The 25,788-nt window shown below is 44.8% G+C and overlaps 1 protein-coding gene across 3 annotated transcripts in view; it reads left to right on the top strand.

The window, feature by feature from the left end:
• DOCK8 (dedicator of cytokinesis 8) overlaps positions 1 to 25,788 on the top strand; it is a 223,036-nt gene that overhangs the window by 189,159 nt on the left and 8,089 nt on the right. For all 3 annotated transcript variants that reach the window (XM_079926384.1, XM_079926385.1, XM_079926386.1), the window contains 10 exons: positions 903 to 1,061; positions 1,709 to 1,809; positions 2,882 to 3,074; positions 7,968 to 8,111; positions 10,006 to 10,137; positions 10,604 to 10,738; positions 12,164 to 12,253; positions 16,436 to 16,672; positions 19,376 to 19,519; positions 20,751 to 20,857. In XM_079926384.1, coding sequence (XP_079782510.1) covers positions 903 to 1,061; positions 1,709 to 1,809; positions 2,882 to 3,074; positions 7,968 to 8,111; positions 10,006 to 10,137; positions 10,604 to 10,738; positions 12,164 to 12,253; positions 16,436 to 16,672; positions 19,376 to 19,519; positions 20,751 to 20,857 — 1,442 coding nt within the window. The remainder of the gene's footprint in view (positions 1 to 902; positions 1,062 to 1,708; positions 1,810 to 2,881; positions 3,075 to 7,967; positions 8,112 to 10,005; positions 10,138 to 10,603; positions 10,739 to 12,163; positions 12,254 to 16,435; positions 16,673 to 19,375; positions 19,520 to 20,750; positions 20,858 to 25,788) is intronic.

Genomic DNA, 25,788 nt, shown 5'->3' with positions numbered 1-25,788 from the left:
TTATTAAGATTGATGAATGCAGTGGTTTCCATCCGTGTGTTTCAATAAGAAATGAACAGATATGTGTAGATTCAAGGTTGTCATCTGTGGGAAAAAAAAATACAACAGAATTAGGACTTCAGAAGAGTTTGTCCTGTTTCTAAAATCTGATTGGTACCAGAATGACCTGTGGAAGAGAATTTGCAATGATCGCTATCGTCCACACCTGAGTGTTAATTGAAGCTTAGCAGCCTTTGGAATTCAGCTTTATTACAGCACCGTCTTAGTTTGTCTAGATTTTAGTATGTTCTTTTGGAATTTACATCTGTAGTCACGTTAATGCGTGTGCTCGACTGATATGAAAAGATAACTTGGCCCATGGAAGAAAGGCAGGGCCCTCAGAATGTATTAGGTATAACGATTTAAAAGCCTTTAGGACATTCCTCAGAGGCCAGAGGCCCTTGGAATAGCCACAGTTTTCCATGGGCCTAGAAGGAAAGGAGAAACAAAGTTGCTGCCTACCCAGAATCCAGAAATCTCAGAAATCTTGCCCACATAGATCCTGTTCCTCTTTACAGTTTAAATAAAGTTCCAAGAAGAGGAATCTTGACACAAAGGGAGACATCCTGTGACCCAACTCTGTAGGAACCTTCCAGCCTTGCTGCACGGAGCTGGTCAGGTCCTCAATGAAAACTTAAAGGGAACTGACAGATTTATGTCAGGGCAATAGCCACTTAAACCAGTTAAACAACAGTATGAGTCTTGAGCGAAGTATAGCTCATATTTCATTGGGAAAAAAAGGAAATGATTGAGACTGGGTTAAAGAAACACCGGAGGGTTATTGGTATCTGGCTCTACTGCCTTCAATTATCTACTAGCTGAGTGCCTCTTATTTGTTCCATCATTATTTTTTCCTGACTCAGAACTTTGCAAGAGTAAAGATGCAAGTCACCATGTCTCTGGCATCTTTGGTGGGCAAAGCACCAGACTTTAATGAGGAGTACCTGAGAAGATCCTTGAGGACAATTTTGGCCTATGCGGAAGAGGACACAGACATGCAGACCACTCCTTTCCCCATGCAGGTAGACTGAAGAGCGTGCCTTGTCTGTGATCAGCCAGCTATAAACTCGTGTGTGTGTATGTATGTGTGTATATACACACACACATATACATACTTACACATACATATATATGTGCATGTGTATATGTAGGTAATATATAATTCCATATAATATATTATATAACATATATAGTTATGGATTATATAATTTTTGTGAAATATATATATTATAATTATGTCATATGATACAGATAATTATATAACGTATTATGATATATATTAGATGGAATCTAAGCTGAGGTCCTAAACAGCCTCCTACTTGGTATTAAAAGGTCTGATGTTCTAGAGTACAGTTGAGGGCTTTCAGGTTGCAGATAACTGAAACTAGTTCAAACTAATTTAACCAAGAAGGTGTTGGAGAGGGAAGATAATATAACGATTCAGGACTAATTCATGGATCCCAAGGGCCAACTCACATCTGGGCCTCGGAAGTGCCTGGACCTGCAAAGGTGAGGTCAAAGAGGATCCAGTCTAGACTCCCCTCACCTGTGCTCTCTCCTGTCTTAGCGAAGCCTGTCCATGGCTGCCTCTTGGACTTTCAATGCATCCTAACTTGTTACCATGGACTCCAAAGCTGAGACTGTTTGGGGCGTACACTTTTTTTTGCAGGTGGAAGAACTTCTCTGCAATCTGAATAGCATCTTATATGACACAGTGAAAATGAGGGAATTTCAGGAAGATCCTGAGATGCTTATGGATCTCATGTACAGGTAAACTTTTCTGGTAAAATCAAAAGGGTGTCACTTGAGGATCTAGGGTTTGTCACTATGAAGTTCTTATGAATATAATGATCACAGGAAATGTGGGTACACTGTTTTGGCTGACATCCAAAACTGTACTTAGAAATTGGTAGAAAATCACCATTCAGAGGGTGTTGATTCATGTACACGTTTTCAGAAAGATCTCCCTAATTTAAAGGGAGGTACTTATTTTTTGAAATTATTTTCTACTTACCATAGAATGAGAGAAAAGAACTATCACCTGTTACCTGAATTATTTCTGAAATGTTTTTCCACTTACATTCAGACATACATGTAAGTTTTATTTAGAAATCATATTTTACTCTGTCATTTAAAATTTTGTCTTATAGTCCTTGTTTTAGGAGAAACTACTTACAAAGGCAAAATTGTTCTGATGTGATGTCATAAGCAGGATAGTACTTTTTTTTTTTTTTTGGCTGCGTTGGGTCTTCGTTGCTGCATGCGGGCTTTCTCTAGTTGCGGCGAGCAGGGGCTACTCTTCATTGCGGTGCACGGGCTTCTCATCACAGTGGCTTCTCTTCTTGCGGAGCACGGCCTCTAGGCACGTGGGCTCAGTAGTTGTGGCATGCGGGCTCTAGAGCGCAGGCTCAGTAGTTGCGGCACACGGGCTTAGTTGCTCCGCGGCATGTGGGATCTTCCCGGACTAGGACTCGAACCCGTGTCCCCTGCATTGGCAGGTGGATCCTTAACCACTGCGCCACCAGGGAAGCCCAAGGATAGTACTTTTGTCTTCTGTTATTTTTTTGCGAGAAAAGAAGAAAATTGCTAGAGCTCCATTGAAATAGACATCATTTTATCAGGGTTTTTTCCCCCCCATAAATCTTTAACTAAATCATAGCATTCTTGGCATCCTGCACAACCCAAACATGGAATGAAAAAAGCTGGACTGATAGATGTTTGCCTCTTCTCTCATTCTCTGAACATGTAGGCAAAACTCTTACTGGGAAAAAAACTGGCCATGCACAATAGAAAAACACTGTCACTAACCGTTGTCCTTGAAACTTTCTCAACCCATCTTTAGAATTGCCAAGAGTTACCAGACATCTCCTGACCTGCGGCTGACCTGGCTCCAGAACATGGCAGAGAAGCACACCAAGGGGAAGTGCTACACAGAAGCTGCCATGTGCCTGGTGCACGCAGCTGCCTTAGTGGCTGAATATCTGAGCATGTTGGAGGACCACAGCTACCTGCCTGTGGGCAGCGTCAGCTTTCAGGTGGGGGGGACACGCTTAGCTTTTCCTTTAGTGCAGTGGTTCTCAACTGGGGGCATTTGACAGTCTCTGAAGACATTTTAGGTTGTTACAACTGAGGGTGGGAAGGTGGGTGCTACTGACAGTTAATAGGTATAAACCAGGGACGCTGCTGAACACCCTACAATGCATAGGATAGCTCCCACCACAAAGCATTATCTGGCCCCAAACATCAATAATGCCAAGGTTGAAAAACCCTGCTTTAGTGTATTAAATTTGCCTCTTCTAATTGCTTTACCATCTTGGGTTTTTTTAAAAAAAATTTTTTTAATGTATTTATTTGTTTTTATTTTTGGCTGTGTTGGGTCTTTGTTGCTGCGTGCCGGCTTTCTCCAGTTGTGGTGAGTGGAGGCTACTCTTCGTTGCGGTGCACGGGCTTCTCATTGCAGTGGCTTCTCTTGTTGTGGAGCACGGGCTCTAGGCACGCGGGCTTCAGTAGTTGTGGCACGTGGGCTCAGTAGTTGTGGCTCACGGGCTGTAGAGCGCAGGCTCAGTAGTTGTGGTGCATGGGCTTAGCTGCTCCTCGGCACGTGGGATCTTCCCAGAGAAGGGATCGAACTCGTGTCCCCTGCATTGGCAGGCGGATTCCCAACCACTGCGCCATCAGGGAAGCCCCCCCAAAATTATTGTTTACAATAAATGTAGAGTCGATAGGCACTTTAGACATTCCCAAACACTTTCACGTCCATGATTTCATTTGGCCTTCCCCATAAACCAGTGAAACAGACAGAGAAGGTATTATTACTCCCACTTCACAGATAAACTGAGAGAGCAACTTTTCTAAGGTTATTTAAACCCTTTCTCAAAGACTTGTAGTTGGCACAGTATACTGACAACTGTGAAAGTATTTTTTCTAAATATTGGAGAAATTATTTCCCTCAGGGCCCATTCCTTTTATTACACTCCCTAACTCTGTAATATCCTCCTCGCTAATCTAAAATCAAGGAAGAACCAAATTGGGACTTCCCTGGTGGCGCAGTGGTTAAGAATCCGCCTGCCAATGCAGGGCACACGGGTTCGACCCCTGGTCCGGGAAGATCATGCCACAGAGCAACTAAGCCCGTGCGCCACAACTACTGAGCCTGCATTCTCGAGCCCGCGAGCCACAACTGCTGAAGCCCGCGCACCTAAAGCCCGTGCTCCGCAACAAGAGAAGCCACCACAATTAGAAGCACACTTCAACAGAGAGTAGCCCCCTCGCTACAACTAGAGAAAGCCCGCACGCAGCAATGAAGACCCAACGCAGCCAAAAACAAATAAATAAAATGAATAAATTTATTTAAAAAAAAAGAAAGAAAGAACCAAATTGACCTGGGAAGGGAAAAAAAGGGCTGGATCCATACTGTCTTAGGATGAGCTGAATATTACCCATAGTTAGCGGAGGGAAATTGTCTGCTAGGCCTGAAAGTTGGTTCCGGCTGGGATGCTCAGTGGCCACTGGGACTGTTTTGGCTGAGTAGTTTAAAACAGTCTTTAGAGGAAACAGAAGATTTTACGAGTGCTTTTAGAGGCATAATCTGTAGAAATGACAATCCCTGAAACCTGTAACAATACAGTACAGTAAGAAAGCCCTTTTCAAGCCAGACTCACAGAGTCATTTACAAGTGTTTGGATTATTCTTGTTTGAATTTTCATGACTGATTTTTATAAAAAGCTCTGTTCTCATTGTTGCTCTTCAACACAATTTTGTGATGCTGTGTGAACCAGAAAGAGAGGACAGTTCAAAGTAGCTTTCCCAGGCTTATAGAGTAAGCCACAAAAACTGTTGCTGGTAGAGCCAGGAGCTTCTGATTTCCTGAATACTGTTCACTAGGCAATCTGGGTATTGCCTCATACCACTAATTCCTCCTTTCTTTACGGTCTTCAGTAACAATAGTATTTATTCTATCATTTTATTCTCAGCAAACAAATTTTATTCTCAATTCAGGAATGTTCATTATAAAGCCAAAAATTTAATTCTTATCCAAACAGCATTAAAAAATCATATCTGATTTTGAATCACATAAAAGTGAAGAAAGGTATAAAAATCAATTTTAGACATATTTGCTTTTTTGTAAAATTTATTTTGGCCATACGATATTAGCAAGGATAAATATTATAAGTGCTACTCTTTCAATTACCAGAAATCTCTGGGTTTAACACTTAATGTGGAATTATATCAACCTCTTGTCTTGTTTCATTATTATTGCTTATAAATTCTTTTTAATTTGCCTATAGTAAGTCATACCAAGGTGCGTAGAATAGTTCTTCTAGAAACAACAGAAAAACTCCACATTGTCCCTACACGGGAGCATATAGCTCTATTTTTTCATAGACCTTTATCCACGTATTCATTCTTTTAGGTGATATTTATTGAGCACTTATTCTGTCCTCATGAACTTTACATTCCAGCCAGGGAGAGTGGCATCATACAGCTAATTCTTCCATTTCTTATTCAATTTCAATTGTGATAAATGCTGTAATAAAGAGGTACAAGATGCTGTGAGTGTTTAGCACGTGACTCAGCCTGGGGGTCATGGAACGCTCAGAAAGACGAGGAACGGGAGGGGGAAGCAGAAGGAACTGTGAAGAATGAGGTCTTCAGAATACACAGAACATGGTGAGTTAGGTGATCTCAGCTACAGAAGAGAAGCCAAATTACACTGACGCTTATGAGCCAATTCTCTTTTCTCTCAAATGAGACATACCAAATCTTTCTGGAAATGTGTGCTTGCAAGTGACAGAATACCTAACCCAGACGGACCTAAGGTAAAAATGGAATTTATCAGCTTGCATGAGAGAGATGAGTCTGGAGTAGCACCTGCCAAACTGGACCTAGGGGTCCAAACAATGTCATCAGACCTCAGTGTCATCATCACTTCCTGTCTCTGCTTCATTCTTCACAGGCTTCCCACACTCACTGAGAGATATTTATGTTTACATATTCCCAGGTTCAAGTCCAGGAGAATAGAGAAATGCCTCATATGTAGCAGTTGCAGAGACAGTCTCAGTGCATCTTATTGGTTCTGACGGGGTCATATGCTCATCTCTGAACCAATCATAGTGGCCAGAGACATGGAATGCTGTGATTGGCTGAGCCAGAGCCAGAGTTGAGGTCCACACATGGAGTTATGGATGGTTTCTCAGGAGGCTATACTTTATAGAAGGATGAAGGAACTCTGGGCAGCATTAACTACAGATGTCTGGTGTTGATTTCTTAAATGCTGTGTGCTTTAGTTTTCAACCTTGTTCTGCTCCAGTAAAATTGAATTTTTTGAAAAGAATTATAAACTGGGGATAAATATATCTGTGCAAGGAAAATAACTCTGAGGCCACAGAATTCCAAGGAACTGAGATCGTTGAAATTCTGTGCCCCAGAGTACAATATTTATTCCACAAATGTAGATATGGATACATTCTCACATAACTGCTGTTACTTTCACCTCCCTAATTCTGAAGCCGGGAAAGTCTGCCTGGAATCTTTTCCCTCTGATGACAGCTAATAAGGCTGCATAAATAACTGCAGATATATTCCTCTACATGTGGAAAATTGCATACAATACTAATAGCATTCGTTTCTTGGGTCATTAGATTCTTTCAACTGAATCTCCTGGACCTTTTACCATTTCCAATTCAGAAACATCATAATAGAAAGACCAGGTGTGAAAGAAAGGCTGGCCATGAAAGGTTCTGAAGGCCTCCTATATTCCTAAAACTACCTTATAATTTTGGATATGAAGGTACAGGACTGTAAAACTCTCTCTTCCTTGACTGCTAAGGATGAGTCACTTGATCTTGCAAGCCAGGCCTGCAAGAGGCAGACCGATTTTACTTCACCAGCCAACTCTGGTCAGTTGGTAGTGGCTGAATGGGGTACCATGCTGAGAAGAATTCTGAGACCATATCCAAGCTTCAGGGAAAAGAGTACTAGAATTAATTAGTTCTGTCTGCCATGAGTGTAGTTATAAAAGGAATGGCAAATGTGCTACCTGTGTGCAAGTCCTAAGCTACAAAGGTTTCCAGTTTCTTTTATGTTCCATATGCATTTCTTCTATATCCATGAGACAGGTTGAAGAAAATGATTCTTGACCTGTCAAAAGTATGAGAGTCACTGCCAGAGGCAGAACTGGGGTGAGGTGAGTGAGGCACATGAAGTGCAGAATTTAAGGAAGCACTCACTCTTGAGGTCAAGCAAGTTCAGGGTCACGACTTACAGGACCCTGAGAGTGAGTGTTCCCTAAATTTTGTTTTCACCTCGTTCACCCTAATCCTGGCCCTGATCACTGCATTCTCTATGAGACTCTAAACTCTATGGTTTATGTAAAAGAAAAGTGTGTAGAAAGGAGCGAAATGTTTGGGGGGGGGGAGAAAAAAATAGTAACTGCTGCATTGCCATAAAGATTTCATAAAGAAGACCTTCTCGTTTGCAATTGTCATATGATATTATGGCCATTCACCTAAAAGCCAAGTCAGTCATAGCAAGTACTTCAGAGGGTCACTCAGCTGGTGAAACAAGGAGTCTAGTTAACTGTTCGTTGGCCTTTGGCTTTTAAAAACCATGACCCCTGCTGGACGTCCCTTAGGGTCCTTTCTCTAAAGCAACTCAACTATTGTTACATTGAGGTAAGTGTCCTTTCTGTATCTCCCAAGAGTTAAAAAGAAAAGAAAATCTTGAGTTTCGAAGGCCAGTTGTTCTGTGCATTCTTTCAAAATGAGTGGCAGCCAAAGGCTCTTCTGGGTGGAATTACAGACCTTGTATGATCAGGGATGGTGAGGACCTTGGAGCCAGGCTTCCTCCTCCGTATGTTATGGGTTCCTGTGGTGCCTTTGTTAGTCAGGTTCCCCTGTTCTCCTGGCTCATACTGTGATCTCTTTCAGAATATTTCTTCCAACGTGCTGGAGGAGTCTGCGGTTTCTGATGACACCCTGTCGCCGGACGAGGACGGGGTGTGCTCCGGCCGGTACTTCACCGAGAGCGGCCTGGTGGGCCTCCTGGAGCAGGCGGCCGAGCTCTTCAGCACGGTCAGTGCACACAGCTGTCCGGGCTTCCACAGTCAGCCTGAACTCTGGCGTCGGTGCCCTGAGTGCCGGTCTTAACGTCCAGCCAGTCCCACTTCATGATGACACCACGTGCAGGGGCGTGCAGGGCAGGGGAGGGGCTGGAGGGCTTTGACATATGTAGATCGCCTCAGCTCTCAGGGAGGCGGGAAGGCCCTTCGTCACTGCAGTATTCTGGTTTTCACTGCCTCAGCTCTCAGGGAGGCGGGAAGGCCCTTCGTCACTGCGGTATTCTGGTTTTCACTGCCTCAGCTCTCAGGGAGGCGGGAAGGCCCTTCGTCACTGCGGTGTTCTGGTTTTCACTGCCTCAGCTCTCAGGGAGGCGGGAAGGCCCTTCATCACTGCAGTATTCTGGTTTTCACTGCCTCAGCTCTCAGGGAGGCGGGAAGGCCCTTCGTCACTGCGGTATTCTGGTTTTCACTGCCTCAGCTCTCAGGGAGGCGGGAGGGCCCTTCGTCACTGCAGTATTCTGGTTTTCACTGCCTCAGCTCTCAGGGAGGCGGGAGGGCCCTTCATCACTGCAGTATTCTGGTTTTCACTGCACACTCATTGGCTGGGCAGCAGTTTCACAGTATTATTTCCATTTAACAGAGGTGGAAACTAAGCCACAAAGAGGGAAATGGCTTGCCCAGGGTTACACAATAAATCATGAGGCACGTTCCCACTCTCTTATTTTCCCTCTCTTTGAGAGAGGGACTCAGCTGACAGCTGAGTAATCCTCAGGGTCGTCACAGACCAGGGACAGCTCAGAGAAATGTGAGACTCCCCGCATTAACCTAATCTGGGTCTAAACACTCCTAATAAGAGAAAAATATGTAGAGATTAAAAATATATAGATTAAGTCATTGAGATTCAGTGCAGGGAAGAAAGTATGTTGTTCATTTTCATAGTTTCCCTACTCCCTCAAATTTTTTTTTAAAATAAATTCATTTTATTTATTTATTTTTGGCTGCACTGGGTCTTCGTTGCTGCTCACAGGCTTTCTCTAGTTGCAGCAAGTGGGGGCTACTCTTCATTGTGGTGCGCGGGCTTCTCACTGCTGTGGCTTCTCTTGTTGTGGAGCATAGGCTCTAGGCACAGGGGCTTCGGTAGTTGTGGCTCACGGGCTCAGAAGTTGTGGCTCGTAGGCTCAGCGACCATGGCTCACGGGCCCAGCCGCTCCGCGGCATGTGGGATCTTCCCGGACCAGGGCTCAAACCCACGTACCCTGCATTGGCAGGCGGGCTCTCAATCACTGCGCCACCAGGGAAGCCCTCCCTCAAATTTTAAGCCAAGCAGATATTTAATACTTCACTCTGTTTAGCTGATCCAGTTTTGTTTTCATCTTGATATTTTTCTTTCTTCTCTACTTTTCATTCCCAAGTTTCCATCCTACAATCTATGTATTTTAATTATTCTTTTGACTGTCTTCTCTTTTTCCAGCTTTCCCTTTCAGAATTCACATAAAGTCCAAGATACTCTTGTTTTTCCTGGAATTCTAGAAAACCAGGTAGTTAGACCCCTAACTCTTTTCAGGAACGCAATGAACATCTGGCTACAGGAGGACCCCTGTTGACATTTAAATATGCTAAAGCTGCCTTCCTGAATTGTTCTTAGTTCCTGCTGCCAGTCTCCTGTCCTATTTTTTTTCCCCAGGAAACCCCCTTTTCCAACTTAACATTATCAAATAGGACCATTTAGTGTGTCTAGTTCAGTTTGAATGCTACAGCCATCCCAGAGATGCTCAGACTTTATTCCTGCTCTATAAAATATTGTGGTGCCCCAATAAATCCGTTCTCCAATGCCTAATGCACTCTGGTTGCTCTTTTAAGTTTCCAGTGGATTAAATTCTCTTTGATTTTTTTCTCCTCTTTCCAAGGGAGGACTGTACGAGACGGTCAATGAGGTCTACAAGCTGGTCATCCCCATCCTGGAAGCTCATCGAGACTTCCGGAAGCTGACCTCCACCCACGAGAAGCTGCAGAAGGCCTTTGACAGCATCATTAGCAAGGTAGCGGGGGCATCCTGGCTAACAGGTCCTATAATCTGGCAGCAGGTGACCCTGTCTCAGAGATGCTTAGCCCTCCTTCCTCTCTAGGGAGTGATTTACCTTAAGGGCATCATTACTGTAGCTCTCTCCTATCACACGGAAGAGGGCTGAGAATAGACAGAGGACCGTGATTCAAACCGTGAAAGAAGGCCGCTTGAATTACTTTACAACCAGGAATGTGAAAATCTTAAATTCACTTAAGAGAAGTCCTAGAAATCTTTCATGGGATTTTTTTTTTTTTTGCCATTATTTCCCAAGTTTATTCCATAAACATTAAAAAAACTTTTTAAAGGAGTGAATTCTGTTTGTATTAGCCACAGGAATAGAATGCTTTATAACCCAACAAGAGAAGCCTCCTGCCCTCTCATCTCAGTGGATCCTCATGAATTACATAACTAAGGAGAGGTTTTCTTATTTTGTTCATCAGGGTCATAAGAGAATGTTTGGAACCTACTTTCGAGTTGGTTTCTACGGATCCAGATTTGGGGACTTGGATGAGAAGGAATTTGTTTACAAAGAGCCTGCAATTACCAAGCTTCCTGAGATCTCTCATAGACTAGAGGTAAGCCGAGTGATTCCGGGTAATTGACATTGTGTGCTTTACACAGACAGGTTAGAGTGGGTCATTACCACAAAACCAAGAGTCATGGATTCCTCGTTGATCCATATATAAAGTTTCCCCCATTGCTTGTATAATATCAAGATATTAGGTGAGATCATGAGGTAAAGCAAGATAAGGATAGCTTTCCCCTAAGATTCTGTACATACTTTTCAAACTTTGTACGTGTATATGGTGAATATTTATTTTCAGGACCATCCACATTCAATCAATGTCATGTGCTTTCTTATAAACCTTTCCAAATTTTAGTAATAGTTGTTCAGCTTGAAGTTTATCATCTTGACTTTGAAGTCATTGGGCCAAATTATCAAATTACCCCTAGAAAATGCTGTGGTCATCCTTCTGGTGTCACCAGACAGCACTTCCCACTTCTGACACGGAGATGCTTGACTAGAGGCCTGCTGTGACCTGGAACAAATGAACTCTCCCTGCTGACCAAGGAGCACCCCTCTTTGGATAATCAGAGTCAGTGTCCCATTACATGGGCTGGCAGCCCCAATCCAACCTGCTGTTTATATTTGATCCGTAACGCAGCAGAAGAGAGCAGCATGTTCTTGGAGGAAAGGCTGGAGAAAAGGAGAAACAGCATAGAGAAAAGTGAGGAAAAAAGAAGCAGACGTTGAAAGGGCCAAGCACTAAGAGCTCAGGAGGAAAGCCAAGGGGTGCCCTCAAAACAAAACCATCTCAGACCGAATAACTGGGCTCCCCTGAACTGCTGACAACAACCAGAGATTCACTTCTTTGCTTTCTTGCTATTGCTTTGAATTTATGCCCTTTCGTGGCTGTCAAACTTAAAACCCTTTCATTGTCAAATTGCCCCATCCGTGCCAAATGAGACAAGAGACTTTAATCCTTACTTGACCCGAAGAAGCCACGGCTCAGAGTGGTTGGGTGACTTGCCCAAAGTTCAGCTCATGAGAGGAATTAGCAATTGACCCCAGGCCACTTGGTTCCCTAATATGTTTCCCCAGTTTAGTACTAGAAGCATATATTTTATCTTCCTGTGTGCTGTGGTTTGTCCCATTATGGGAAGCCTGGTGACCTCCAAAACCCTAGGGTACAAAAGGCAAGAAATAAATAGTTCCATGCCCCTGGAGCGTCTTTAGGAAATATGATGATGTTGGTTGAATTAGATGTCAAGCATACAGTTTATAGGGAAGCATATATCAGTTTGCAATGCTGGACTTCCTTATGTTTTTATTTTTGTCTCAGGAAATGCTGAACTTGCCTCATTAGCTCAGAGGGACTTTCGGTAATCAAAGAGCATATTCTCCCTTACACTTGTTCCAAACGTATTCCACTTCTGAGAGACAAAGAGTTGCAATATATTAAAATAACCTTTATAATCTGTTGGTTTCTCTTGCCTAGGGATTTTATAGTCAATGTTTTGGTGCAGAATTTGTGGAAGTGATAAAAGACTCTGCTCCTGTGGACAAAACCAAGTTGGACCCTAACAAGGTATGGGAAAATTGCAAAAAACAACCATCAGGCTCTGATTCCCTATGTTCTACACCCAAAAACATAACATGACCTCCTCTGTCTGGACTCTTCAAGTCATTTCAATGCAGCCGAATATTTTTTGTCTACGGTTTAACTACTATTTGGTTAGGTCTTAAAGAAACAATACTCAAAGGCAGGGATCATCATAGGAGCTACCAGTTATTAAAGATCAACTGTGTGCCTGACACTACATTAGACCCTTTACGTACACCATTTCATTTCATCCTCCTAAAGCCCTTTGAAATAAGTGTTGTTATTCCTATTTTACAGATGAGAAAAGAAAGGGTAAGCAACTTTCCAAGATCATGCAAGTGTCAGAACCAGTATTCAAACTCAGGGTCTGTCATCCTCAAACCTGCACTTTTTTTTTAAAGAAGATTTTTTTTTTTTTTTTTTTTTTTGGTACGCGGGCCTCTCACCGTTGTGGTCTCTCCCGTTGCGGAGCACAGGCTCCGGACGTGCAGGCTCAGCGGCCATGGCTCACGGGCCCAGCCGCTCCGCGGCATGTGGGATCTTCCCGGACCGGGGCACGAACCCGTGTCCCCTGCATCGGCAGGCGGCCTCTCAACCACTGCGCCACCAGGGAAGCCCCAGAAGATTCTTTTTTTAAAAAAAATTTATTTAATTTATTTATTTTGGGCTGTGTCGGGTCTTCATTGCTGCGCACGGGCTTTCTCTAGTTGCAGTGAGCGGGGGCTACTCTTCATTGCAGTGCGCGGGCTTCTCACTGTGGAGGCTTTTCTTGTTGTGGAGCACGGGCTCTAGGCGCGCGGGCTTCGGTAGTTGTGGCTCGCAGGCTCTAGAGCACAGGCAGTTGTGGCCTACGGGCTTAGTTGCTCTGCGGCATGCGGGATCTTCCCGGACCAGGGCTGGAACCCGTGTCCCCTGCATTGGCAGGCGGATTCTTAACCACTGCGCCACCAGGGAATTCCCAAACCTGCACTTTTAGTCACTTCTTTTTATTGCCCTTCTATTAAAACCTTGAATTCTCAATTTAAAATATGTTGAAAAGATACAAACTTCTCACTGACAGCATTTGGTGGAGGCCTTCTTTTCAGCCAAGTGCAGGGTCATTGTGCTGTTGGAGGAATGATGAAAAGGGCTTGGACTTCAGTTTCCTCACTTTTCAAGTGAGGGTGTATTCTGTCTCACCCCCAGTTGGGTGTACTGCAATACAATTCTGATGCTCACCACCCAGAGTTAGGGTCAGACTCCACCAGTTACAGGCTCGTCCTGCGGAGACTGCCCTAACTTCAGACACCAGCCTCAAGTGGGACCCCAGGCCACTTGCACTTCTGACCAGACAAATATAAATTTGTGGGTTCCCATAGCACCTCTCAGTAGATAAACCACTAGAATGCCTCCCAGAACTCAGAAAAGGGCTACACTGATGATTATAGTTTCATGATAAAGGGTACACATAGGGCAAGATCTGGGATGTATCCCAGAGTTTCTATGCCCTCTCCTTGTGGAGTCCAGGCGTGTCACCCTCCTGGCATGTCAATATGTTCACCAACCGGGAAGGTCTACCAAGCCTTGGTGTCCAGGGTTTTTATTGGGGTCTCATTACATAGGCATGATTGATTAAATCATCAACTACATTACTGAACTCAATCTCCAGCCCCCTCCTACCCCAGCAGTCAGGCTGGCCCAGAGTCTCAGATCTCTAATCAGAAGTTCATTCTTTTCGATGACCAGCCACCATCCTGAAGCCATCTAGGGACCCACCATGAATTACCTCATGAGAATAACAAAGACACTTCTATCACTCAGAAAATTCCAAGGGTTTTTGAAGCTGTGCCAGGAAAGAAGGACAAATACCAGACACTTTTTTTTTTTTTTTTGCGGTACATGGGCCTGTCACTGCTGTGGCCTCTCCCGTTGTGGAGCACAGGCTCCGGACGCGCAGGCTCAGCAGCCATGCCTCACGCGCCCAGCCGCTCCGCGGCACGTGGGATCTTCCCAGACCGGGGCACGAACCCGCGTCCCCTGCATCAGCAGGTGGACTCTCAACCACTGCGCCACCAGGGAAGCCCCGATACATTCTTTATTATACCACAGGTGATGCCTACCCACTCAGCCCAGCTCACAGACAGATATGCACATGAGAGAGCTTTCTAAGCTGCTGGAAATAATGCAAGTTCAAGGTATTTTTAAGGGCTGAGGGACAGAGGAGCAGTCATTATCTGGCAGGCCTATAAAATGAAGAGTTCAGACTCTTCTCTCAGTTCTGTCCTCCAAGATATTATGAAGATGATGCAAGTAGGGAGAAGTGTCCAAATCTAAGAGTTTGTTTTTCTACACATTTCAAAGGACTCACTCACTTCAGATACACTCCCTAATCTAGCCTGGAAGCAATAACTGTGGTAAGTAGCTGAGCTAAGCTTCACACAGAAATGTTTGACGTCTTTGAAAGACAGGATTGGCTGTGTGCCCACAGTGATCTGGGCACAGCACATGCCACATAGAGTTACCAGTGACATCCCTGATACGATGCTCTTTTCCCCTCTGTTAAAACGCCCAAAGTTGGTTGTGAGAGTTTTAAATGAGAATCTGCAGCCAGAATTACAGCCAGATTTCATCACACTCAATAGTGATTTATGGTCTGAGATCAGTGACCTCATCCATCCATTTCAGTGGGTGGGTATTGCAGTGACGATAGTCATTGTTATTCTTTTTTTTTTAATACATTTATTTATTTTTGGCTGAGTTGGGTCCTCGTTGCTGTGCGTGGGCTTTCTCTACTTGCGGCAAGCAGGGGCCACTCCCCGCTGCGGCGCACAGGCCTCTCACCGCGGTGCCTTCTACCCTTGCGGAGCACAGGCTCCAGGCTCACCGGCTTCCATAGTTGTGGCACATGGGCTCAGCAGCCGTGGCTCACGGGTTCTAGAGCACAGGCTCAGCAGGTGTGGCGCTCGGGCCCAGCCGCTCCGCGGCACGTGGGATCTTCCCGGACCGGGGCACGAACCCGTGTCCCCTGCATCGGCAGGTGGACCCTCAACCACTGCACCACCAGGGAAGCCCAAGGCCTTCTTTCTAAATAAGTGCTCTTCTTCATAGTATGTGTGTGTGTGTTCGTGTGTATGTGTGTACGTATTTTTAATGAAATAGGTGCAGTAAAATTCACTTTTTTGGTGTTTATTTCTATGAATTTTGACAAGCACGTGGAGCCACCACCAAAATCAGACAGAAAAGTTCCGTCACCGCAAAATATTTCCCCATATGCCTCTTTGTATTCATTCCCTCCCTCTGTTTTCAGCCCCTGACAGTCACTAATCTGCATTCTGTCTTTGTAGTCTTGCTTTTTCCAGAATGCCACATAAATGGAGTGATACAGTAAATAAGTGGAATCATAGGGCCTTCTGAGTCTGGCTTCTTTCACTTGGCACGATACATTTGCGATTCATCCGTCTTGTAGTGGTTCATTCCTTTTTATTGCTGAGTAGTATTCTGCTGTAAGGATGTACCACCGTTTGTTTATCCATTCCCCACTTGAGGGGCATTTGGGTTGTTCCTGTTTTTTGTCTATTGTGAATAATGCTGCTATAGACATCTGTGTGCAGGGTTTAGTGTAAATACAAGTCTTCATTTCTACTGGGCACGTGCACCAGAGTGGGATTGCTGGGTCATATGGTCAGTATAATTTAACTATATAAGAAACTACGACCTGTTCCCTAAGGTGGCTGTACCACCGTACATTCCTGCCATCAGTGTGTGAACACTCCAGCTGCTCCCCATCCTTCTCAGCCCTTGGTGTTGTCAGTTGCTTTAGTTTGGCCATTCTCATAAACCTGCAGTGGTCATAGTTGTTCTGAAAAGGAAAGCTTTGCTTCTTCTGAATAGCAGTTTGCAAACTCTCATACCAAGTTTCAGTTGGATCAGCAGCTCTGCTAGGAGGGGCAGCTTGTGGACCTGACTTCACACGGGCGCACTCCCGTCCCTTCTCCCAGTCCCGTCTCTCATATCCCTGGGGTGGAGAGGAAGGATGGCCGATGGCTGATGTCTCGCCAGATGCTTTCAGCTTCCGTGGCTTTTGTGAGCGCAGAGGGGTGGTGCTGCCCCTCTGTGTTCCGCGTGCCCCCCAGTGCATCCTGGGTGGAAGTTTGCAGACCAGCTCATCCCTTACCTTTACCCCCTCAGGCCTACATACAGATCACTTTTGTGGAGCCCTACTTTGACGAGTATGAGATGAAAGACAGGCTAACCTACTTTGAGAAGAATTTCGATCTGCGGAGGTTTATGTACACCACCCCCTTCACCCTGGAGGGCCGGCCTCGGGGAGAACTGCACGAGCAGTACCGGAGGAACACCGTCCTGACCACCATGCACGCCTTCCCCTACATCAAGACCAGGATCAGCGTCATCCAGAAGGAGGAGGTAATGGCACTGGAGGGAATGGGCTCTGGACAGAGGCCACCCCTGAGGGAGTGGGCCTGGGTCACCTCCCAGGCTGACACACAAACCTCCTTCATGCTCCTTCATGGCAGACTCAGGTGCACATCTAAAAAGGGATGCCTTTGAAATATTATTTATGCTGGTTATCGTATCACTCTCGTGGTGCCAGGGAATCCATTTAGGCCGCTACATGTTTTATAGCACACTTTATATTTAAGTATTTTGTACTTTAAAGTTATATCTTTAGCATAAATCTATGTACGCAATTATAATACTTACTATGTCTTTATATGTTAATGTTAAATTTACATGAAATATCAAAGTTTACAATATTTTTAATTAGATTTTTATATATTTAAAAGCTTACGTGTGATTCAGGCAGCGTTCTGTTGTTCATTGTCAGAGGCAGGAACAGCAAGTGAGCAGCCCCAAGGAGTCTGTGTTGAGCTGGAAGAGGGCACCATGCCAGTCAGACAGGAGACCAGTTGTCTTCTAGTCCCAGCATCCTCCTGTGACGTTGCACAAGGCTCTTATCTTCATTCAGTTTCCTTATCTAAATGTTGATACAGGGAAGACCTCTTTCTTTTTTCTGGTTCCATGTGTAGCAGAAGTCTTCAAGTTCATTGTAATGGCACTGATGGAGAAAATCTCTCAAGCTACAAAACTGCTCAAAACATTTTACTTTACAATATATACATGTGCACTTATTTGTCATTCATTTTGTGTAGAGCCACAGCCTTGTCTGTGATTTAGGGTTGGCTGATCACGATTCAGCACTGTCTTTCTTGTATAAACCATATGCAATGTCTACCCATATGCAATGTCCAGGATGTTCAGTTTGCGTTTCTGTAAAGCAGAGTGAGAGCTTAAAGATCCTTGTTAAACAATATAAGAGCAGAATGCTTCTGGATTTTTATGATTTTTTTTTTCCCCTAGCCTTTTACCATTGTCTTGTGCACACCTAATAAGACAGGAATCTTTTTTTTTTTTTTTTTTTTATCACGGTACGCGGGCCTCTCAGTGTTGTGGCCCCTCCCGTCGTGGAGCACAGGCTCCGGACGCGCAGGCTCAGTGGCCATGGCTCACGGGCCCAGCCGCTCCGCGGCATGTGGGATCTTCCCAGACCGCAGCACGAACCCGTGTCCCCTGCATCGGCAGGCGGACTCTCAACCACTGCGCCACCAGGGAAGCCCCAACAGGAATCTTTTATAGCAACTTGCTTTCATAACATCTTGCCCAAGCATTAGCTTGGTTTTCATAGAAACAACTCTTCTTCTTTCCACAGCCATAGTTCACCAGTTTATGCATTATTGAATTAGATTAGCTCATTAAAATAACAAGTGTAACAGGCATAAGCAAGTTGGTAAACAAACACTGATGAGTTGTGGTGAATACACACCTCCCTGGCAGGAGCACGGGGGCTGAGGTTACTGGAGAGCCACCCACTAGCTCAGGTGTTCAGCAGCCACATCAGAGAGTGGTTTTTACAGAGGGCAAAGGAAGCCAGAACTGATGACTCAGCTGAGAGAAGGTTTGCTTAGAAGGCATCTGCTGTATTTCTTACTGTTGTAGACTCTTGAGCACTAGGACATGTCAGCACAGCACAGAAATAAACTCACGGTCCCAGTAAGAGTCCTCACAATTTTTCTGGGCCATTTGTAGTTCCTTAAGAACCTCAGTGTGTTAGTTTTTTAGAGCTGTTGTAACCAAGTACCACAGACTGGGTGGCTTCAACAACAGAAATTTCTTGTTTTATAGTTCCAGAGGCCAGAAGTCAAAAATCAAGGTGTTGGCAGGGTTGGTTCCTTCTGAAAGACGTGAGGGAAGGATCTATTCTGGGCCTCTTTCCTTGGCTTGTAGATGGCTGCCTTCTCCCTGTGTTTCTTCATGTCATCTTCCCTCTGTGCATGTCCCTATGTCCAGATTTCCTCTTCTTGTAGAGACATATAGGTCATATTGGATGAGGGCCCATCCTAATGACCCCCTTTGAACTTGGTTACCTCTATAAAGACCCTGTCTCAAATAAAGTCACATTCCGAGGTACTGGGGTTTAGGAATTAAATACTTGAATTTGGAGGGGACATGAATCCATCAGTAAAATTCAGAAAAGGTCATACTCCAAGCCAACAGAACTTAGCAACTAGCAGATTGACCCTTAAGAGAATTCTCTTTACTGAGAATTCACCTTCAGGGTGAGTTAGAAAAGGCACACATGATGCCAAAATTGTGTGTATGGTGGAGAAGAAAATCTTGAATGCTGTGCTTCTAACAGCTTTCCCAATTATAAGTCAAGTAACTTCTTCCACAATAGGAAAGGAAACCTAACAGTGTAGAAAAAAACATGGATTTTGAATGTGGACATTATTGTGGTCAAAATCTGACCTCCCCACTTATGACCTGTGTCACTTACTTAACCTTACAAATCCCTCTTTGACTGCAAGGTGGAGAGAATAGGAAGTTGTTTAAAGAAGTAAATCATAAATGCATGAAAAGTTCCTGGAACGTAAGTCCTCAAGAAATGTTAGGCTCTTCCTTCCTCTTAACCTGTCCTGATTATTCTGAATTTCTCTGAAAGCCTTCTTAGCTGCTGCTTCAAACCCAGTGTCCTCTTTGTCATAGCTCCAGGTTTGTCCGTGGCTTATAAGACCTGACAATGACTTTCCTACATTTATGTCTTACGTTCAGTTTGTTTTGACACCAATTGAAGTTGCCATTGAAGATATGAAGAAGAAGACCCTGCAGTTAGCAGTTGCCGTTAACCAGGAGCCTCCTGATGCCAAGATGCTTCAGATGGTGCTGCAAGGCTCCGTCGGAGCTACTGTCAATCAGGTAAGCGAAACCAGCTGGTGGCAACTCCTCTGGTTCTCGTTATTTTGATTCGTGTTACTATATGCCTGCACCCTCCTTTCTTGAGGTCAATGAGGAGTCTGATCAACATACAAATGATGTTCCTAAGCTTAGACTGAACACTTGAGGAGGTCCCTTCTGCTTCATGTAACAACCCAAGGTAGACGAGAAATCCTAGAGATGAGTGGACCGTGTCTAAGGAGTAGCATTTTTTGGAGAAGTTGGGACCAATCCTGGCAATATGATCCAGATGGAGTGCTTAGTCATGCCCAATTTAGGCAGAGTTGTTGCAAGGCTTGAGATAAATCTGAGAAGGCCTGTAGGAGAGAAGGGAAAGGGTCTAGGACATTTCACCTGGGTCAGTCACCGGATGAAACCAGTATGCCAGGAGTGTTGCTAAGCAGGAGTGACCTGGAACCGGCTTCTTGGGCCACTTCAAAACAGACTGAATCTTCTCAGATCCATTAGAATTCTAACTCCGATCTCAGCATGGAACTAATCCGGCCTCAGATGGAGGGCATACTAGCTTAGTTCTCTCTGTCCAGATGTGCTTCCTTAATTTCAGAACTAGATCAGAACCTCCACACGCAAAAACTCAATGAGTGCCGTGACCCTTTCCTCATTCGGCACAACTGGACTCCCCAGCAAAAATCCTCTGTCCACATAATATCAAGGGGACAGAAATAGTATTTGTTACATTTCTATGATCAGAAAATATTAGGAGGCTTTTGCTTTTGTAAGTCCCAATCTTTTAATGAAAATGGGAGACTTTATAAGCCCACAACCATAGATTACACATGTACTATGCATATCTCTGACTCAAGCCAGCAATTACGCAAAAGGGTGCTTGCCACTAGGGCAACTAGACAAATGAATATGAATGGCTGGATCAAGAGAATCTCTATTTTCAGAAAAGCAACTCTAATCACATACCCTTTGATGTAGTATATTACCTTTCTATATGAAGGAAAATCTGTAATTAGTAGTATTTGATTAAGGAAATACATGTATACTTTTGAATATTCTCCTAAAACTGCAAACTCCTCCTAAGGGATCAGCATTTTCCTGAGAAGTTCAAGACCTTCCTTGATTTTTTGTTTTGGTCAAACTAACAAAATTAAATGTTCAAACTATGACCTCACTCCCAACATTTCCTCCCAAGTAATTTCACTTTCTTTCCAACATCAGTAATGTTTTTCACTTTTCCCATCAGGGACCACTGGAAGTAGCCCAAGTATTTTTGGCTGAAATTCCAGCTGACCCAAAACTCTATCGACATCACAACAAGTTGAGATTATGCTTTAAAGAATTCATAATGCGGTAAGAGGGGAAATGGCTGGGATTTCAGTAGAGCAGTGGTTTTCAAATTGTGGTCCCCAGGCGAGCAGCTTCAGCATCGCTTGAGAAATTTGCTAGAGAGGAAAATTCTCAGATACCAGTCAGACCTACTGAGTAAGACTCTCCAGAGGTGGGACCCAGCAACCCGTATTTTAACAAGTCCTCCAGGGGATTCGGATGCGTGTTCAAGTTTGAGAAGCCTGCAGAGAGCAACACTACTTGCACTAGTAGCTCACAAACTGTATGGTGCGTTCATATTTATCATCTCACATTGTAAAATAAATCTTCATTTTACAAAAGAGGAAATGGAGGTTCAGAGATGGGAAATGATTTTACTTAAGGTCACACAGCAAGTTAGTAGCAGAGTTGAGTTCAAACCAGGTCTTCTGAATCCAAGTAGCGAATACTTCCTTCAACGTGCTGCTGTTCCACTGATGAATTAGAGCCTGAGAGGTTCTTGGCATTGGCAGTCTTTGTAGTTTCCCATATCATACAATAACTTATTTTTATAAATGTAAAAGACTGCCTCAAATTGAGAGATAGAGGCGAGATTCTAAAACTAGAATTTTACAAAGGTATCAATCATCTCTATGGCAATTCCCACTGGCAGACAAGCGTCCTCTCTGCTCCTGAATTCTGCAGTAGAGCTGGCTCCAAGAGCAGCCTGTTCAGGCTGGATAGGAAGTGAATCTTGGGACAAGGTCTTGCAAGTTGCTGCAATGCACACAGGTATACTGGGACTCCTGTGGCCCTAAAAGGAATGATTATGAAGGATGTGGATGGCGCCTCACGCATAAGAGAGAAGGACATCAGAAGTACATGTACTAATATTTCTTTTCACCCAGGGTCTTAGAGCAGCATATAAAGTATAGGAATATCTTCACTTGGCAGGTGGGGATAAAGGAGGCTAAAAGTTAAAGTTTGCTAAATTCAGTGAAAACTCACCAGAATGCTAGTGTCAGGTGAGGTTCTCCTCCTTCACAGGCTTTGGTGAGACATATGTAAATTTGCTACGTATAAGGGAGACATTCTTTGTCCTGCGGTGAATCTCAGCTGCTTAGTAATAGGGGTGTGTGTGTGTGTGTGTGTGTGTGTGTGTGTGTGTGCACACTATACACATGCACAGACAGAAATTATATTTATTAATGTTTTGTATTTGAATTGTTTCCTGTATTTCATAACAATTTTGACATTACACAAAATCTAGATATTCTTCAGTAAAGAGTGCATTTTCATAAAACGAAAGGCTAGAAAAGTATTGGGGGAATTTTTAAAGATCAATTTACTTTCCACGTATCTTCATATAAAATGAAGTTATTGTGAAAAGCCCATGAAGGTGGCAGTGGCCCGGGCCTCTCTGGACCTCTGCAAGGACCTGTGAAGTGTTTAATGAGCACACACTAGGACCCAGGTATGATATTTGTTGTAGGAATACAGGAGCTGGGTGTTCCTCTGCTCCTGACAATAGGACTTTTACCTGGCTAAATAACAAAGCAATGCAGCATGTTCTAAGAACTGTGGAGAGTACACAAAATATAGGGCTAAGAGTTCAGAAAAGAACGGTCAGTTGCAGTCTGCAGTGGCTAGGGAAAGCTTTGTGGGAAAACATCACTTGAACCTCGTCTTGGGTATGTAGGTGGTAAGAAGCGGGCAGTGGGAAGACAGAGGCATTACTGGTAAAGGGACCAACAGTAGCACAAGACACAGAGGCAGGGCTGTCCTTGATACGTCTGGGCTCCTCTGAGTTGGCAAGAGCAGTGCATTCTGTGGGCATGCCAGCACAGGGAGGGGAGCCTGGGAAGACAGCACTATTGACAAGTGGGGCTCTGAATAGAATATAGATGTAAAAGGAAGCTTGCTAAGAGAAGTGATTTTTTAGTTAAAATGTCCTTATAAAATCCCTGTCGAGGGCTTCCCTGGTAGCGCAGTGGTTGAGAGTCCGCCTGCCGATGGCTGCGGACCTTCCCCCTGCTGGGTGGGCTGCCGCCCTGTTCTAGGAATGCCCCAAGAATATCTGTCAGCGCTTCTCAAACTTCACTGTGCAAAACAAATGACCTGGGGATCTTGTCAAAATGCAGATTCTGATTCAGTAGTTCTGGGGTGGGCCTGAGACTCTGCATTTCTAACAAGCTCCCAGGTGCTGCTGAAGCTGCCAGATGGGACCGATCTTTGAGCAGAGGCTGCAAAGCTGTAGAGGTTGCTTGATTGCCGCCAACTCACATTTTCTCCTCCCTGCCCCCTCCCCGAGGGCTTCACGCGTCAGGTCCTGCCTACTGTCACTCACCCTTTTTCCTCCCCTTTCCTCCCTTCACAGGAGGAAATGTGCCATTACTATTAACACCTTTGAACAACTATAGATGCCAGTTCATTCAGCAAACATTTATTGAGCCCATACTTTGTGCCAAGCACCCTGCTACCTGTGTGCAAAGATGAAGTTCCAGTACAAATGAGACAAGGCTACAGGCAAAACAGTACTTCTGCTCACTACTTCATTGTCAAAGTCAAAGTACAGTGACTTTCATTCCACTTTATTTCACATGCATCAAAAGTAGTGGGTGAGGGCTTCCCTGGTGGCGCAGTGGTTGAGAGTCCACCTGCCGATGCAGGGGACACGGGTTCGTGCCCTGGTCCGGGAAGATCCCACATGCTGCGGAGCGGCTGGGCCCATGAGCCATAGCCGCTGAGCCTGCGCATCCGGAGCCTGTGCTCCACAATGGGAGAGGCCACAACAGTGAGAGGCCCGCATACCACAAAAAAAAAAAAAAAAAAAAAAAAAAAAGTAGTGGGTGAGATTGTGGTGAAGGTTGCATAACTGTATTAATCTACTAAAACTAATCAAACTGTATTATTTACAAGGGTAAATGTGATGATCTGTAACTTATACCCTCAGTACAAGCAGTAGGTGAGGAAACCTTCCTTTCCTCCATTGCTTAATTGCTTCTCAAGTCCAATCAGCAAGTCACAGCTTTGTAATGAATAGAGGAATTGTTTGGTCAAGTTGTTTGCACCCCTGTGTTTTCTCCCTGGAACCTGCTATCAGCAGAGATGATGCAGGAGTGGAAAATGTTTGGGTGTGAAACCGTTCCCGGTTTTGCCTTGAGTGAGCTCCAGCTTCTCAGGAGACTTGGGCTGTAGGTAGATAAGCCCAGGTTTCCAAGGTGAACATAAGTGAGCCTTCCAAGGCTGATTGCTAATAACGGAAATGTACACTTGCTGGGTACACTGTAGCTGGGTCCTGCCACTGGGCAGTGGCCTGTCTGACTCAGCTGTAGTGGGCCTGGATGAAGCCATAAAGAACCTGGCAGGCTGACCTGCTGCAGCTGACACCTGATCCAGCCAGTCCTGCAGCTCTTCAGATGGTTGCCAAGTTGGGGCCTGGATCCCCTTCTGAAACATCTCAGGGTTTCAGAAGCCAAGATGGAGAGGTACAACATACTGTTTCCCTCCTCTGCTCCCCAGAGCACCCAGACCATTTTAAACACTGTAATCTGTGCCAGTCTGTGGTTTTAAATTTTCCTCTTATATTTCTGTCTTAGTCAGCTTGGGCCACTATAGCAAAATACCACAGACTGAGAAGCTGAATAACAGACATTTTTTTCTCACAGTGCTGGAGGCTGGGAAGTCCAAGCTCAAAGTGCCCACAGATTCAGTTCCTAGGGAGAACCCTCTTGCTGGCTTGTAAATGGCCACCTTCTCACTGTATCTTCACCTGGTAGAGAGATGAAGAAGATAGCTCTCTGGTCTCTTTCTACAAGGGCACTAATCCCATCATGTGGGTCCCACTCTCATGGCCTAATTTAAACCTTCATTCTTCCTAAAGGCCCCACCTCCAAATCCCATCACATGGAAGTCACATGTGAATTTTGGGAGGGACACAAACCTTCATTCCATAACATGCGAACTTTCTCATTCTTATAAAGACTAAGTGATTTTTAAATTCATTTTTTATATTTAAAGAAAAGAGAGCAGGACTCAATGGCACCAGGTCCAGGTTGCCTTTAAGGGACATAGTTTCAGATACATCAGTAGAGTTCCACCGCATAAATGGTCAAAGAGTCTTAACGGGAGTTAAGGTCTGTGAAGAGGAAGGAAAGGCCAAAGGAGAACCAACTGTGTGTAGTGTGGGTGGAAACAGAAGCGGTAGGTGAAAAGAGATCTGAGTATTTGGTGGGAAAACAAAACCTGAAACATTAGCTGACAAAACAAAGCCTGAAACATTATGAGAGGTTGCTCGAGAGCAGGTCCATAGCAGGGACATATGAAGGACTTCTGTCCCTTTTCCAGGTCACAGGGACCTGTCTTAGTGGGCCTAGGAGGCTGGGTGGAAAACTGAGAGCCGAGTGGAGCAGCACACACACACACACATACACACACACACACACACACACACACACACACACGTGCACGTGGCTTCCCCCTCCCAGGCCTTCTGCAACCATTCCCAAGAGGAAAAATTCCATTTCAGTTACAGGGCTATCCTGTCCTCTTCTCTTAGCGCATCTCCATCCCTGGTTCTCTTGAACAAGGTCTCGATCCTCAGGGCTTGACGGTGCTCTCACTTCAGGGCCAGGGCACCGCGTGGGAGGGTGTCTGGGCTGACTGTGAAATCGAGAATAGTGTGCGATCGTCGGAACCACAGGCCTCTGTAACTCCTCAGGACAGAAGCCCAGGGTCCAAGGAGGCAGAAGACAGTATAATGTGAGTCAGGTCCTAGAGACTAGCCTAGAGTCTGATCTAGGCGGACCCCACCCCCCGCTGGGTTCTGGGGTGTTCAGCAGGTCCTCAGAACCTGCTTCCAGGTGTCAGACTCGAGACTGGACACCTTCCCAAGCCCGTAGTCCCAATCTTGCCCCCTTAGGAGGAGGAAGCAGGGCCACTGTGACTTCCCCGAGGCAGGGAGCCCCACTGGCCCC

The sequence above is a fragment of the Stenella coeruleoalba genome (genome assembly GCF_951394435.1).
Source record: "Stenella coeruleoalba genome assembly, chromosome: 7".
NCBI lineage: Eukaryota > Metazoa > Chordata > Mammalia > Artiodactyla > Delphinidae > Stenella > Stenella coeruleoalba.
This window is presented reverse-complemented; position numbering and strand designations above follow the sequence as displayed.